The sequence below is a fragment of the Schistocerca gregaria genome, chromosome 2 (assembly GCF_023897955.1).
Source record: "Schistocerca gregaria isolate iqSchGreg1 chromosome 2, iqSchGreg1.2, whole genome shotgun sequence".
Classification (NCBI taxonomy): Eukaryota; Metazoa; Arthropoda; class Insecta; order Orthoptera; family Acrididae; genus Schistocerca; species Schistocerca gregaria.
Genome location: NC_064921.1, coordinates 395,224,240 through 395,241,784, shown reverse-complemented (window position 1 = coordinate 395,241,784; position 17,545 = coordinate 395,224,240). Strand labels below are relative to the sequence as shown.

Sequence of the window (17,545 nt, the reverse complement as noted above, 5' to 3'; positions counted from 1 at the left end):
GACAGCTACAGAGTAAAGGCTGCCTCCTAACTGAGGGATACGTAATAACAAAAGTGAGACTATTGAGCATCAGTTTGCCCAACAATAATAAAATAAAGTGAGAAAAATAGTCAGGTCAAAAAGATGGATGGGTCCAGGTGAGTGTCTTCTGAGATTCTGCATGCAATGGGTGCCATACCTCCCACAGCAACTCCAGTCCAATACATGATAGTCAAAGCCTTAAAGAGGAGAATGGCACCCACTAGTCATCACCAAGGAAGTTGGCAAAGGAGGCAAGGTCAAGTGTACCAAACATATAGCATCTGGTGGGAGATGCTGTCAGCCCCACTACCCTGCCCCATCCTGAAAGTAGATTAAAATGTTCTACCTGAGAATACAGTGAAAACAAAGAGCCAATATTTGTGATGAGGAATCCAGAAGATGGTCCTTAGCCTGGAGAACCAGAAGGAGGGGACATTTCACAATGTGAGCTGTGTGTGTAAGGCCCACAACCACAATGCTGAGGTGGCTCATTACATAAAATAAAATGAGAGGTTAATTTTACCTACCTGGAGGCGACTAGGACAGTATTTTCCTTCAAAGGTGGAAATAGTGTGAAGTTTATCACAGAAGGCAGTGGTCATCACATGTTGTTCATCTCAGAGTGAGGAGAGGTTTTATTAGTACCTGCAAATCCGCAGCTGGGATCATCAAAGTGAATGTCGGGCACCAAATTTCTTCTCTAGCCAAATGGTTGGCTATCTCATTCCCCAGGATATACACAGAACAAAGGTAACTGATCAGGCATTACAAAGTTGTCAGAGATAATGTCATGAATAGCTGACGTCAGACAGCACAGGGTGACAAGGGTAACACCAATTAATAGCCTGGATACAACTCACTGAGTCACTAAAAATTAAAACACTGTTGAGGAAGCTCTGTGTAATAAAATGTAGGGCTCTTTTAAAGGCTATCAGCTTTGCTGTAAAAACATTACACTTTCCCAATAACAAATATTGTTCCTGACTGATGGAAGATGCGAAGCATATCCCATATCATCTAGGGATGTCTGTGTAAATGATGGTAGCACCCTGATACTCCAGAACAACAAATGCCAATAGGTCATGGGGGTGACAAACTTTAGATCCTTGAAACAAATTGGTTTTAATTCATGGTCTGGGTACTCACCAAGGGGAAGGGTGGGGCTAACATCTTGTGATGGGACTGGGCCCAATAATTCTAAAGCTGAAGGTGTCACTGAGCCATATATCTGGCAACCACAGTCAAACTAGGATGACATACGGAAAAAGGGTAATGGCAAGGAAGCAGACAGCAAGTTCACCACACAGCTTGTATTTAGTTTGCAAATATAGGGCAGCCACAAGTTTTTATCAAATAAGAATCACAAAAATGTGGACTATCCTGGGTACCCAAGTACAGTTCTGGGTCAGAAAGGACAGTGGTATGATAGAAATGCATGACCTGTATTTTTTCAGGAAAGATTTGAAATCCGGGTGGGGGGGAGGTCTGAGTAGAAGCCCTTTGATTGGTTCTTTGGAGACGGCGTTCAGCCTAGGCTACCGATGTGGAGCAGATATGGAGCTATACCAATGAAAAAGTTGTTGTCACAAAGCATGAGGGCAACCACTGGTCCAATGCTGAGGGGTCTGAGTGATGTACGAACTGTACACTAAGATAACCAGTGCGATTAAAATTGATGAATAAAAGCTGGTGGGGAGCCTCAAAAGCCCCAGTCATGAATGGTAAATAAAATTATGATGGCGCACAGCAGTGCCATGCATCTTATGTAGGAAAAGAAGACAGCAGTGATGTGTTGACATTCAGATAGCTATTTCCAAACTAACAAAATGATCAACTGTGGCTCACCCCTGTGGGAAACCACAATGATAGGGGGACAAAAAGCCCCGCAATTCTACCATTCTTTCAAGCACTTTGTGAAGTACAGTAATGTGTAAAGTATGTTGTCTGCTTGTGTCTGTGTATGTGCGGATGGATGTGTGTGTATGTGCGAGTGTATACCTGTCCTTTTTTTCCCCTTAAGGTAAGTCTTTCCGCTCCCGGGATTGGAATGACTCCTTACCCTCTCCCTTAAAACCCACATCCTTTCGTCTTTCCCTCTCATTCCCTCTTTCCTGAAGAAGCAACCGTTGGTTGTGTAAGCTTGAATTCTGTGTGTATGTTTGTGTGTCTATCGACCTGCCAGCGCTTTTGTTTGGTAAGTCACATCCTCTTTGTTTTTATATATGCCCACAGGGTGATCCATTGATAGTGACCGGGCCAAATATCTCACGAAATAAGCATCAAATGAAAAACTATAAAGAACGAAACTCATCTAGCTTAAAGGGGGAAATTCGATGGTGCTATGGTTGGCCCGCTAGTTGGCGCTCCCATAGGTCAAACGGATATCAACTGCATTTTTTAAAATAGGAACCCCAATTTTTTATTACATATTCGTGTAGTATGTAAAGAAATATGAATGTTTTAATTGGACCACTTTTTTCGCTTTGTGATAAATGGCACTGTAGTAGTTCAAACGTGTAAGTATGTGGTATCACGTAACATTCTGCCAGTGCAGATGGTATTTGCTTCATGATACATTACCTGTGTTAAAATGGACCGTTTACCAATTGCGGAAAGGTCGATATCATGTTGATGTATGGCTACTGTGATCAAAATGCCCAACGGGCGTGTGCTATGTATGCTGCTTGGTATCCTGGACAACATCATCCAAGTGTCTGGTTTGTTCGCCCCATAGTTACATTATTTAAGGAAACAGGAAGTGTTCAGCCACATGTGAAATGTCAAACATGACCTGCAACAAATGATGATGCCCAAGTAGGTGTTTTAGCTGCTGTCGCGGTTAATCCGCACATCAGTAGCAGACAAATTTCACGAGAATCGGGAATCTCAAAAACATCGGTGTTGAGAATGCTACATCAACATCGATTGCACCCATACCATATTTCTATGCACCAGGAATTGCATGGCGACAACTTTGAACGTCGTGTACAGTCCTGCCACTGGGCACAAGAGAAAGTACGGGACAATAACAGATGTTTTGCACACATTCTATTTAGCAATGAAGCGTCATTCACCAACAGTGGTAACGTAAACCGGCATAATATGCAATATTGGGCAACAGAAAATCCACGATGGCTGCAACAAGTGGAACATCAGCAACCTTGGCAAGTTAATGTATGGTGTGGCATTATGGGAGGAAGGATAATTGGCCCCCATTTTATCGATGGCAATCTAAATGGCGTAATGTATGCTGATTTCCTATGTCACGTTCTACCAATGTTACTACAAAATGTTTCACTGCATGACAGAATGGTGATGCACTTCCAACATGATGGATGTCTGGCACATAGCACGCGTGCATCTGAAGCAGTACTGAAATAGCATATTTCATGACAGGTGGATTGGTTGTCGAAGCCCCATACCATGGCCCGCAAATTCATCGGATCTGACGTCCCCGGGTTTCTTTCTTTGGGGAAAGTTGAAGCATATTTGCTATCATGATTCACCAACAACGCCTGAGAACATGTGTCAGTGCATTGTCAATGCATGTGCGAACATTACGGAAGGCCAAATACTCGCTGTTGAGAGGTATGTCGTTACACGTACTGCCAAATGCATTGACGTTGACGGACATCATTTTGAGCATTTATTGCATTAATGTGGTATTTACACGTAATCACGCTATAACAGCAGGCATTATCAGAAATGGTACGTTCACAAACGTAAATGTATCACATTGGAACAACCGAAATAAAATGCTCAAACGTACCTACGTTCTGTATTTTAATTTTAAAAAACCTACCAGTTACCAACGGTTCGTCTAAAATTGTGAGCCATATGTTTGTGACTATTACAGCGCCATCTATCACAATGCTAAAAAAGTGGTCCAACTAAAACATTCATATTTCTTTATGTACTACATGAACATGTAATAAAAAAATGGGGGTTCCTATTTAAAAAAAACACAGTTTATATCCATTTGACCTATGGCAGCACCATATAGCTGGCCAATCATAGCACCACATGTCCCCCCCCGTTTGATGCTTATTTCGTGAGATATTTGGCCCGGTCACGATCAATGGACCACCCTGTGTATATATGGACTTTCTGACTCAACACATCATTGCTGTAGTTTTGGAATGGTTACTGAAAACACCTTGTCAATAGTGAGGCGATGATCAGAAAGACTGTCAACAATAACAATGTCTTCATTTTTTGATATGGTAAAAAATACATAGCAATTCTGATTAACTAGAGTATGGAGCAGTAATGTCACACACAACAATATGAAAGGTCAGAAACAGGAGTGTTACACTACACTATGAAAGAACCTACTTAAGTAGGAACAGAGAGATACGTGAATTACATAATTAAATTCTGATTTTGAAACCCCTAAAGACAGTAGATAGGAAGATGTTAAGGAAAATTTTGGGTTGCAGAAAGACAAGAGAAAGATCAGTGTGGGAAAGTTTGAGAACAGTAATAATACTTTCAGAGAAAAGTGCCAGTGGTAGAAATAATGTCAAACAGTTGAAAATATTTTTAATATATATAAATATCACAAAATAGAACTTACTGTCCCTCCTTGAAGTATTCCTTCAATGTGTTGCTGAAACGTTTTGAGAATTTAACAAATTCTCGTTTCCTCTGTTCCAATGCTTGCTTCCCTGTGCTACCAGGGATGAAGCCTGCTACTTCATTCACAGCATCTAAAAGTTTCTTAATAGCACTAGCTATTTCCCTGAAACAAAAAAAAAAAAACTGAAATTACAACAAATATCAAAACTCCCACATAGAAAACCCAAACAATGTGAAATTCTGTTACAGGATATGTGGAAAAAAAAACACTATGTAACTTACCAAATCAAAAGCCGAACCACATGAAATAAAATCAGAATATCTTCGCAAGTGCATTCTGAGATAAGAAAAAGGACGCATCATGAAGGAATTATATAAATGGGACGGAAATTGTTGGATGTTATGTATATGTACACACAAACGAACAGTTACAATTTCAGAAAAATGAGATGATTTATTGATGAGAATTAGGCATTGGCTGATAGAGTTGTTGAATGTCTTCCTGAGGGATATCATACCAAACTCTGACCCACTGACACATTACATCATCAAAATTCCCGAAGTGGCTGGATGGCCGTGCCTATAATGCTCCAAATGTTCTCTATTGGAGAGGGATCTAGCAACCTTGCTGGCCAACACAGTTTTTGGCAAGCATGACAATGTACAGTACTAACTCTCGCCGTGTGCATGTGGGCATTAGCTTGCTGAAATGTAAGCCCAGGATGGCATGCCCTGAAGGGGAACAGAACAGAACATAGAATAGCTTCAACGTACCACTAGGCAGTAAATGTGCCAAGGATGACAACCAAAGGCATTCTGCTGTGTAAAAAGAATGGCACTCCCAACCATCACTCCTGGCTGTCAGGCCGTGTGGCAGCGACAGCGAAGTTGGTATCCTACCGCTGTCTAGGTCAAGTTTGACTTGGTATCTCATTGACTGTAGTAGATTAGTCTTCAGTGACGAGTCCCATTTTGAACTATGCTTCCATGACCAGTGAAGACTTGTCTGGAGATGCCCTGGACAGTGGTGGGATACCAAACTGACTGTCACCTGCTGTACAGCCCAACAATCATGAGTGATGGTCTAGGGTGGCATTTCATTTCATAGCAAGACCCCTTTGGCTGTCAGCTGTGGCACCCATACAGCATAGTGATATGTCAATGATATTCTACACTCAATTTTGTTGCCATTCACCGCAAGCCATCCTGGACATAATATTCAGCAAGGCAATGCATGCCCACATGTGGTGAGTTTCTACTGCTGGTCTTCATGCTTGCAAAATAATACCTTGGCCAGCAAGGTATTCATATCCCTCCCTAACAGAGAGTATGGAGCATTATGTGCAGAGCCCTCCAACCATACATGAGGATTTTAACAATCTAACATGGGAATTATAGAGAATTTGGCACGATCTCTCTCTGGAGCAAATCCAAAAACTATCCGTCAATACCAAGCCCGATAACTGCTTGCATAAGGGCCAGAAGTGGACAAACATATTGTTGACTTGTTCAGTTTGTGAAGCTCTCTCTCTTAAATAAATCATACTTTTTTTAAAATTGTAATCATTTATTTATCTGTCCATGTACATCACATCTGCCGATTTCCATCCCATTCAGATAATTCCTCCACCCCCTGACTGTATCACACACAAGCATTCAGCACAAAGCTAGCCCAGGAATGAAAATCTTTGCCCCAAATATGTAAAACAGCAGCCAAACAAAAGAGTGAAGACAAACTGTTTTGCATGACCTAATTCTGCCTCTTAAACAATTGTTAAAAACATAAGAACAGCAGCAAAGAATGTTAGAAACTGCTCAAGTAATTTGGTGTCACAACAACAAAACTGAATTGGTCTCTTGAGGAAAAGCATCATAGATTGTATCAGGCAGTAACTAAAATTTTCGCACAATTTTCCAAGGACTATTACACATGTGCAAGTGAGAATAAAGTTCCAGTAAAGCTGTTATTCCAGCCCCATTCCATCTCTTTCCCCCTCTTTTTGTGACACCTCTGCCTCTCTTACACTATTATTTACACAAGTGCTACCCTTTGCCTTTGCTCTTTTGATCCTACTGTCTTACTCACTGTCCTGAGCATGTACGTTGACTCTTCCAACTCAACTTCATCCCTTCCACTGTCCTCAAACTGTTATATTTTGTTGTACAATAGTTTAATGTTTTTCTACACATATTTCCATTAAAATTTAAATTCTACCATCATTTTTTATTTGGGTCTTTATTACTTCTTGCAAACAATTGTTAATCACAACTAGTATTTCCTTCCTCCTCCCTGTATATTTTAATGTAAAGTCTGACAAATCATCTACCCTTTTCTCCTACCTCTTCCTTCTTCTTTCCTCAACCCAAAGAAGATATCTGTAATTTCAATAGGAAGGTCTCCCTTGGGTGTTCTATTTGTTCCTTAATATCTGATACAAGGGGAGATTTATTTCCTCGAATGGAGACCTCCCAATCCATTTTGTTTCATGATACAATAGAACACGCAATGAAATTTAATTATTAAATCAGATCATCATATGGCACACAATCCCTTTGCTGTTACCCCTCCATATGCAGTTACAAGCTACCACTCCCTCCTCAGTCCCTCTATCAATTATTCAGACCCATCTGTTGGCAGTTATAAACTAAATTGCTCAAAACAGCACTGCCCTTATGACTTGCACAGTTTGTATTTTTTTAAATGAGAAATCACTGTGTACAACCACCTATGTAACATAAGTTAAATGAAACTCCCATTTTAGTGCAGATCACTAGTGTGCACTGTCTCTCCAGTCGTGAAGTAGGGACAATGGGGCTCCTGTACATAGCAATCTTTCGATATTTCTTGAAAAGTAGCTTCTGGTTTGGACAGTGCACAAATTGGCACTTTACGACAAGAATGGTTATCACAAAGGGAAGGTGCCCACCAAATGGGTGTGTACCACAGCAACATCATTCAAACATTCACCTGCTATCAAGAGGCACAAAACTTTGAACTGCTGTCTCATACTGGTTATATGTGATGGACGGTACTGCGTGATGATGACTACCTGCAAATTATGACTTGGTAGGCAACCAGAGGAGAATGCAACTGAACTGTGTGCTGCCTATTTGAAACAACTCTGAGGGTTACGCTGACCCAAACTGTACGTAATCCTCTCCACACTACCAATTTGGTCTTTGTGGTCCATTTCAAACAACAGTAACCACACTCCCTCCTCTCCCAAATCACAATGGTGTGTGAAGAAGTTGGGCAATGGAGCACCAAAAATCAAAGCAGGATCAATGCTATCAGGTTCCTTTCACTGACGAATGCAACATTGCCCAACAACTATCTATCATTGTACAAGAGTGTGGAGGCAGCCTGTTACTGATGCACGTCTCAGGAATACAGTCCTACAGGTTCAGCAAGGAGATGATTCACTCGTGTTTTGGAATAGTACCACACACTGATCGGACACATTTCATCACAAATGAGGGTAATTTGAAGGCTGTGCAGTATCAGGCCAGACTATCCAACCCATTGTTCTGCCCTATAGTCAGCAATTTGATGTTGGACATAACTTTCAAGACAATAATGCGCAAGCACATGAACACCTTCCTCCAGGTGGCTAGGTCCAACCAAATGGGATGTCCTGTGCTGTATGTGGACATGAACCCAATTAAGCATACTTAGAGACCAATTGAAAGTTGCAGTGTGTTGTCTCTGGAGTCCTTTTCACGTTCTGGAAAACTCAAGAGTAGCGACCAAAGAATGATTAGGCTTTTGTAACACCTTGCTCATTGTGTGAACTACATTCCAATGAGGATCCCAAGCATATTAGAATGCAAAGAGTGTAGCAACCTAGCACTGAATGTTACCCAGCAGCACATTTTTATTTTAAAAATGTACACTAACAGACTACCCTTGCTTTAGTTTTTTTTGTTTCACAGAAAAGCTGTTCTTTTAGTTTCATAAAGATTATTTCTGATTTAAGACTTCACACATTCCCAGATAGGCAGGTTGTGAAAAACTGTTGCTAAGCATTTTCGTTCCAGTTGTAACATACATAAAGATTACTCTTTCAAAGCTAATTACACATTTGACATAGAAGGGGTGTTGAGCCGCAGACAGGCACAATGAAAAAGATTGGCAAAATGTGTAAGTTTTTGCACATAGTCCTCCTCTTTTTTTTTAAAAAAAATGCACAGGCACAAATCACATACACATGACCACTGCCTCCAGGTACTGGAGCCCAACTGCAATTGCATCTGACATGAGCAATAATTTGCTGGTGTGGATGTTGGAGGTAAGGGAGGCAGCATGAGGTATGGAGGCACAGCAGGTTGACGATGGGAGAAGGTGCTGTGCTGCCTGTTGTGGCATGCAGGGACTTGTGGGACTGTGCAGGGATATGGTAGGAACAGTAGAGGGCTGCTAGGTGTGGGGAGCATGTGCTTGGGAGAGGAGAGGAGGGTGAAGGGGAGGGGGAGGCAGGAGGAGGGGAGTGGGGAGAACGGATTGGGGAGAGGAGGGAAGTGGAGAAATGGAGAAGACAAGTAAAAACATTGATGGGATAGAACGCATGTGTAGTGTTGAAGTGGAAGTATGAGAGTGAATAGGCAGGAGGAGGACAGGTGTTGTTATTCCTTCCTGGACTTCCCATTGCTTAATTACACATTTGCTTCACATCCCACCAGGAATATTTCCTGGTATGTAGTCCAATTTAATTTTTTTTTTTTTTTAAATCTAAGTATGTACTGCATTTTAAACTCACTTGATGGTCTCCAAAAAAGTTTTCCGGTCAGTAATTTCATCTGGAATTCTGCTCAATATTCTCTTCAACGCAGCAGACTTACGATTTAGTTCTTGGAATGCATCCTCTGACCGTGTAAGTCGATATTCAACCACTGAAATTAGAAAACATCATTCTTTGCTGACACCAAAATAAATAATACAAAAGTTTCTGGGTTTTCCAGTGCATGAAAGTTCTAAGAGTTTAGACATTTTCTCAAATAGTAGTACTGACATTCTACATTATATCGGGGTGTACTTTGTAACAAATGCTAAAAAGGCATCTACATCTACTCTTATACTCCGCAAGCCAACCAACGGTGTGTGGCGGAGGGCACTTTACGTGCCACTATCATTACCTCCCTTTCCTGTTCCAGTCACGTATGTTCGTCGGAAGAATGACTGCCAGAAAGCCTTCATGCACACTCAAATATCTCTAATTTTACATTCGTGATCTCCTCGGGACGTATAAGTAGGGGGAAGCAATATATTTGATACCTCATCCAGAAACGCACCCTCTCGAAACCTGGACAGCAAGCTACACTGCGATGCAGAGCGCCTCTCTTGCAGAGTCTGCCAATTGAGCTTGCTAAACATCTCCGTAACACTATCATGCTTACCAAATAACCCTGTGACTAAACGTGCCGCTCTTCTTTGGATCTTCTCTATCTCCTCTGTCAACCTGACCTGGTAGGGATCCCACACTGATGAGCGAAACTCAAGTATAGGTCAAATGAGTGTTTTGTAAGCCATCTCCTTTGTTGATGGATTACATTTTCTAAGGACTCTCCCAATGAATTTCAACCTGGTACTCGTCTTACCAACAATTAATTTTATATGATCATTCCACTTCAAATCATTCTGTACGCATACTCTCAGATATTTTACAGAAGTAACTGCTATCAGCACTTGTTCTTTTATCATATAATCATACAATAAAGGATCCTTCTTTCTATGTAGTCGCAATACATTACATTTGTCTATGTTAAGGGTCAGTTGCCCCTCCCTGTACCAAATGCCTATCCGCTGCAGATCTTCCTGCATTTCACTGCAATTTTCTAATGCTGCAACTTCTCTGTATACTACAGCATCATCCATGAAAAGCTGCATGGAACTTCCGACACTATCTACTAGGTCATTTATATATATTGTGAAAAACAATGGTCCCATAACACTCCACCGTGGCACACCAGAGTTTAAGTAAACATCTGTAGACACCTATCCATTGAGAACAACATGCTGTGTTCTGTTTGCTAAAAACTCTTCAATCCAGCCACACAGCTGATCTAATATTCCGTAGGCTCTTACTATGTTTATCAGGTGACAGTGCAGAACTGTATCGAACGTCTTCCAGAAGTCAAGGAAAATGGCATCTACCTGGGAGCCTGCATCTAATATTTTCTCTGTCTCATGAACAAATAAAGCGAGTTCGGTCTCACACGATCGCTGTTTCCAGAATCCATGTTGATTCCAACACAGTATTTTCTGGGTTTCCAGAAATTACATGATACATGAGCAAAAAAAAACATGTTCTAAAATTCTACAACAGATCGATGTCAGAGATATAGGCCTATAGTTTTGCGCATCTGCTCGACGACTCTTCTTGAAAACTGGAACCACCTGTGCTCTTTTCTAATCATTTAGAAACTTCCGTTCCTCTATAGACTTGCGGTACATGGCTGTTAGAAGGGTTGCAAGTTCTTTCACATACTCTGTGTAGAATCGAATTGGTATCCCATCAGGTCCAGTGGACTTTCCTCTGTTAAATGATTTCAGTTGCTTTTCTATTCCTTGGACACTTATTTCGATGTCAGCCAATTTTTTGTTCATGCAAGGATTTAGAGAAGGAACTGCAGTGCGGTCTTCCCCCGTGAAACAGCTTTGGAAAAAGGTGTTTAGTATTTCAGGTTTATGCGTGTCATCCTCCGTTTCAATGCCATTATCGTCCCAGAGTGTCTGGATATGCTGTTTCAATCCACTTACTGATTTAACCTAAGACCAGAACTTCCTAGGATTTTCTGTCAAGACGATACACAGAATTTTACTTTCAAATTCACTGAACGCTTCACACAGAGCCCTCCTTACAGTAACTTTGACATTGTATAGCTTCTGTTTGTCTGAGAGGTTTCAGCTGTGTTTAAATTTGCAGTGAAGCTCTCTTTCCTGTCGCAGTTGTTTCCTAACTTTGTTGTTGAACCACGGTAGGTTTTTCCCATCCCTCACAGTTTTACTCAGCATGTACCTGTCTAAAATGCATTTTATGATTGCCTTGAAATTTTTCCATAAACATTCAACATTGTCAGTGTCAGAACAGAAATTTTCATTTTGATCTGTTAGGTAGTCTGAAATCTGCCTTCTATTACTCTTGCTAAACAGATCAACCTTCCTCCCTGTTTTTATATTCGTATTTACTTCCATATTCAAGGATGCTGCAATGGCCTTATGATCACTGATTCCCTATTCTGCGTTTACAGAGTCAAAAAGTTCGGGTCTGTTTGTTACCAGTAGGTCCTAGATGTTATCACCACGAGTCAGTTCTCTGTTTAATTGTTTGAGGTAGTTTTCGGATAGAGCACTCAGTATAATTTCACTCGATGCTCTGTCCCTACTACCCATCCTAAACATCTGACAACCAAAATACAATATTATAGTAATAACAGGAGACAGTGACACAAATAACAACACATTTCCACACAGTTGACACACAAATTTTCATTTATGAAAATTGCCACATTAATTTATAACATAGCTTATGAGATCCAAATAAATCGAAAAACATGTAACTCCAGCATAGATGATCAAGCCCATTATTCAAAATTTAAGGTTTCTTGTGGACAGACACCTCTCAAGTTAGTACATAACCAAGCTACAAGGGCTACTGACTAGGTCTATATGATGGGCATTTGAAAAGTCTGTGCAAAAATAAAAACTACTTATGTGTCTGTGGTAAACCTTTTTCTATTTTTCGACATCATCTCCTTTTAGACTTACACACTTCATCCAACACTGTTCTAATTTGTTGATCCCTTCTGAATAATAGGAAAGGTCCAACTCTGCAAAATAGCTATTATTTGCTGCAATCACCTCCTGGTTTGAATAATATCTTTGTCCCACCAGCCATTTCTTCAAATTGGGGAACAAATAGTAGTCCGAGGGAGCCACGTCTGAAGAACAGAGGGATGTGAAATGAGTTGGAATCCTATTTCCATTAATTTTGCAACTACAACTGCTGAGGTGTGTGCTGGCACACTGTCGTGATGGAAAAGGACTTTTTGTGGTCCAATGGCGAGCGTTTTTCTTGCAGCTTGGTTTTAAAATGGTCCAATAACTATCAATAATATTCACCTGTAATAGTTTTACCCTTTTCCAGACGGTCTATGAGTTTTATCCCTTGCGAATCCCAAAAGACGGTCACCATAACCTTTCCAGCCGAAGGAATGGTCTTCACCTTTTTTTGGTACAGATTCTCCCTTGGTAACCCATTGTTTAGACTGTTGTTTGGTCTCAGGTGTATAGTTATGTATCCATGTTTCATCCACAGTGATGAAACGATGCTTAAAGTCCTGTGGTTCTTCCTGAAACAGCTGTAAACCATCCTTGCAACACTTTATACGATTCAGTTTTTGGTCAAGTGTGAGCAATTGTGGAACCCATCTTGCAGATAGCTTTCTCATGTCCAAATGTTTATGCAAAATACTGTATATACCTGCTCATTTGAGATGCCCACAGCACTAGCAATCTCACACACCTTAACTCTTCAGTCATCCACCACCATTTACCATATCATGGATTTTATCAATGATTTTTGGAGTCTTAACCTCCACAGGGCGTCCAGAATGTTCAGCATCACTCGTGCCCATATGGCCACACTGAAAATTTTGAAACCACTTATAAACTATTCTATCCGAAAGTGCAGATTCATCGTAATGTTTATCAAGCTTGTCTTTAGTCTCCTGAGGCGTTTTGCCTTTCATAAAGTAATGTTTAATCACCACACAAAATTCTTTTTCGTCCATTTTTTGACAATCACTCTACTTCTGTGATTCACACGAATGCCAAACATAAAGAAATAGACCAATATGGCTGAAAGTTGGTGTGCGTTCTTTCCAAAGATGCTACTAACAGAACATGACCTCGATAAGTGCCTGTGGTGCTATTTCTCATCTTTGCACGGAATTTTCAAACACCCCTTGTATATATATACTGTGTAACATACGCTGGTTACCCCTAGTAGAGCCAGGTTCTGTACTGTTGTCTGTCTCCCAGAAATATCTTCCATTTTATACGCTGCTGGTCATTAAAACAGGAGTGCCATGAATTCGGCAAACAAAAAAAAATTTCAAATTGGCATGAAGTATACTATATGCTTGAATATGCAAACAATTACCATTTCAGCTTAGCCACACAAACTCACAGGAGTAACACCATCTATATGCTGTATACACCAAGGTGGCAAAAATCATGTGATAGTGATGTGCACACATAAAGCTGGCAGTACTATCGTGTACACAAGGTACAAAAGGGCAGTGCACACTGGTGGAGCTGTCATTTATAATCGGGTGATTCATGTGAAAAGGCTCGCAACTTGCATGAAATAACTGCAGAAATCAATTTGGGACATTGACAAACATATCCATTAGGACAATGCAGCGAATCCAATTTCAGTTGGTAAGAGCTGATGGCAGGGTTTGAGTGTGCCACAGACCACATGAAGCCATGGATCAACATTGTCAACAAGACACTATACAAGCTGGTGGTGGCTCCATAACAGTGTGGGCTGGGTTTGCATGGACTGGATGGGGTCCTCTGGTCCACCTGAACTGATCATTGACTGGAAACAGTTATGTTTGGCTACTTGGAGACTATTTACAGCCTTTCATGGACTTCATGTTCCAAACCAATGAGGGAATTTCTATGCATGAGAATGCTCCCTGTCACTGGACCCCATGAATGACAAAGCGCTGTGTCACAAAACCACATCTGTTTACGATTGGTTTGAAGAACATTCTGGAGAATTTGAGCTAATGATTTGGCAACCCAGATTGCTCAACGCGAATCCCATCAAAAATTTAGGGAACATAATCAAGAGGTCAGTTCGTGCACAATGTTCTGCACCAGCAAACACTTTGTCAATTATGGAGGGATATACAGGCAGCATGACTCAATTTCTGCATATGTCTTCCACTGGCTTGCTGAGACCATGTCATGTCATGTTGCTGCACTACATTGGGCAAAGGGAGATCTGACACTATATGAGGGGGTAGCACACGACTTTTGTCACCTCAGTGTATACAGAAAGGATACGCAGTCAGTTTCTCATTCAAAAATCATATGTGAAGTACATTATATGTAGGTTGTTTATGAGAAGATAATGTTATGCCTTGAGTAAGGATGAGAAACATATGAATGCACCAGCACATTTTGGAAATGACAGTGGCATATTTGTGACCTATTGAGCAGTGGTTTGTCATTCCACAATGCTGCTGCTCACAGCTGTCATACGACTATGTAATCAGAGGATTCAGGAGAGTCATGCTCAATGTCATGAATGATCTCAATAGCCCCACAAGACTAGCATCCAATGAAACATATATTATTTGCTTGGTTAGCCTAGTTTTTTACTTTGAGTAATGGGTTTGGTATAGCAGGACAAATATCCACATGGACAACACTACTACATCTTGAGCACCAAGGACTGCCAGTATGGTGATCACTGTTGCAGTTCCCTTGACATGGCAGCAGAGAGAAATGCTTAACAACTGGACAGAGGAGTGGCACAACAATCATTTCAGGCAAGTCCCAGTTCTGAAAATAGCATCAAAATCAATATACCCATGTGCAGAGCTTCCAAAAAGAATGAACATTACCAGAGTGCTAGAGTACCTTTGTGTACACAAGACAATTTTCTTTGGTTTATGGAGTCAGTAATTTGATGCAAAACCCTGTAGCACTTTTGTCTGCAAATCAGGTTAAGAGGAATATTCTATACTAGTTGTCAGATTTGACCAATGATGTAATGTTAAAGGTTGCAAAAACATTAACTTTCAGCACGCATTTTGAACCGCATTTCCTTATAGCATTATTTTCTGCTGTAATCTCATTGGTTTAGTTACTAACATTTTAATCTTTAATGTTTGTGAGGAACAATACACTCTTACGTATTTGCAGACATTTTAACAATTCATTTATCAGTTCTTTTACTAGCAAAATATGGAGGTGGTTGTTAGTCAAAGATCTGCACCTGATTTTACATAGTGCAGGTGTTGAGATTGAAATTCCTTGGGTACATTTCATAGTGCTGAAATTAGCAGTCAAGCTTGGGGACATAAACAGCACTATTAATTTCATGAAAAGTTCAATTGCACTGCTAATCAGTATAAATGTCATGTATGTGGCCATGACATGAAACTGTCTAAGGTTTCTGGTTTCCTAAGAACCAGACTCAGGACCTTTACATGTGGCACTGTAGAATAACTACATGGGGCGTTCTATTTGTCAAAGGCACTTGGTTTGAAAATAAAAGTTAACTGTGAAAAATAGTTTATTGATTTGTTAGGTTCTTGTCTAAAGTGTCATGTTTGGTTCACAAACCTGAAAGTCAGACATTAAAACAATTATAGACTGGTTTTCATGCTGTAGTGAAATTTGTCCTTGGTTTTTTAGGAAACAAAAAAAGTGAGGGAGGAGAGGGCGCATTCTTGAAACAAGTGAGTCTGAATTTGGCAAAAAGGGTGGGAGAGGGCATAATGATGTTGGACTCTGTGTGTGGGGTGGGGGGATTATTTGTAGTGGTAATCCTTATCCTAACATGGTATCTCATTAAGCAGAAAGTAGGAAAGCCACCACTATGTTTAACCTAGTAAGAAAGTATATAGCCAGTGGGTCAACAACAGTTTCAGATGGATGGCAGGCTTATAAAGGAGTAGACAAGGTTGGTTACAAGTATTTAGAAATCAATCACTCTATAGAAATTAGAAATAAAAAAGAGGGGGGGCCTTTACAAATACAATAGAGGGTATTGAGGGGGGAGGGGGCAATAAAAAGCATTACAGAGCAAGGGAAGCAGTGAATGTCCCTACTACAGTCTCAGAAAAGTGGTTGGTTGGTCTAAAAGAGGGGGGGAGGAGGGACCAAACTGTGAGGTCATCGGTCCCTTGTTCCTAAGGAAACAATACCGCAAGGGTAAAACTAAAACAATGAGACTTACAGCAAAAAGCAGAATGAAAGGAAAAACCACAACAACGACGGAAGGGCAACAAACACTATAATGGACAAAAGGGGACAAGAAAACCACAAAGACACATGAAACAATTTACCATGGCTGGCTCACCACGAGCATAAAAAGGAAAAGCCAGCCACTCTGCAACACATTAAAACCTCCACTCTGAAAGCACTAGGGTGGAGGACACACAGGGACAAAGGACATCTGCTAAAACTTGGAACAAATGATAAAACTCACCCCCACAAATAAAATGTAAAACTAAATCTGCTGTTGAAGCATTGTCAGCCAACACCGAAGGTAGGGTGCTGGGAAAGTTAAAAGTCCGCCACAGAGCGGCTAAAAGTGGGCAGTCCAGCAAGAGACGGACAACCAGCATCCGTCAGCGACAGCGACACCGAGGTAGGTTCTCATGACGGAGGAGATAACCATGCATCAGCCACGTATGACCAATGCGGAGGAGCCAACAGAACCACAGAGTCCCTGCGAGAGGCGCACATGGAGGTCTTCCACACATTCGTAGTTTCCTCAATGGCACACAGCTTGTTGTGTGTACTGAGGTTATGCATTACGTCTCCCTAAGCCGCAAAACCTTGTGGTGTAATACTGTACGCAGGTCAGTTTCAGATATGCCAATCTCCATACGCAGTTTCCACGTAGCCTGTTTGGCCAGCCTGTCGGCAAGTTCGTTGCCTGGGATTCAGACATGACCTGGGGTCCAGACAAACACCACTGAGTGACTGGACTGTTCCTGGGCATAGACGGACTCCTGGATGGTTGCTATCTAAAGATGACGAGGGAAGCACTGGTCACAGCTTGTAGGCTGCTCAAGGAGTCAGTACACAGGAGAAACGACCCACCTGGGCATGAGCGAATGTGCTCAAGAGCACGAATATGGCCACCAACTCTGCAGTGAAAATACTGCACCCATCTGGTAAGGAGTGCCGTTCTAT

General features: G+C 41.1%; 1 protein-coding gene across 1 annotated transcript in view; it reads right to left on the bottom strand.

Annotated features, from left to right (window-relative positions):
• Positions 1-17,545, bottom strand: part of LOC126322158 (programmed cell death protein 10) — a 29,081-nt gene that overhangs the window by 1,742 nt on the left and 9,794 nt on the right. Inside the window, exons 3-4 of the mRNA XM_049994261.1 lie at positions 9,357-9,489; positions 4,598-4,762 (exon numbers count right to left, since the gene is read on the bottom strand). Coding sequence (XP_049850218.1) covers positions 4,598-4,762; positions 9,357-9,489 — 298 coding nt within the window. The remainder of the gene's footprint in view (positions 1-4,597; positions 4,763-9,356; positions 9,490-17,545) is intronic.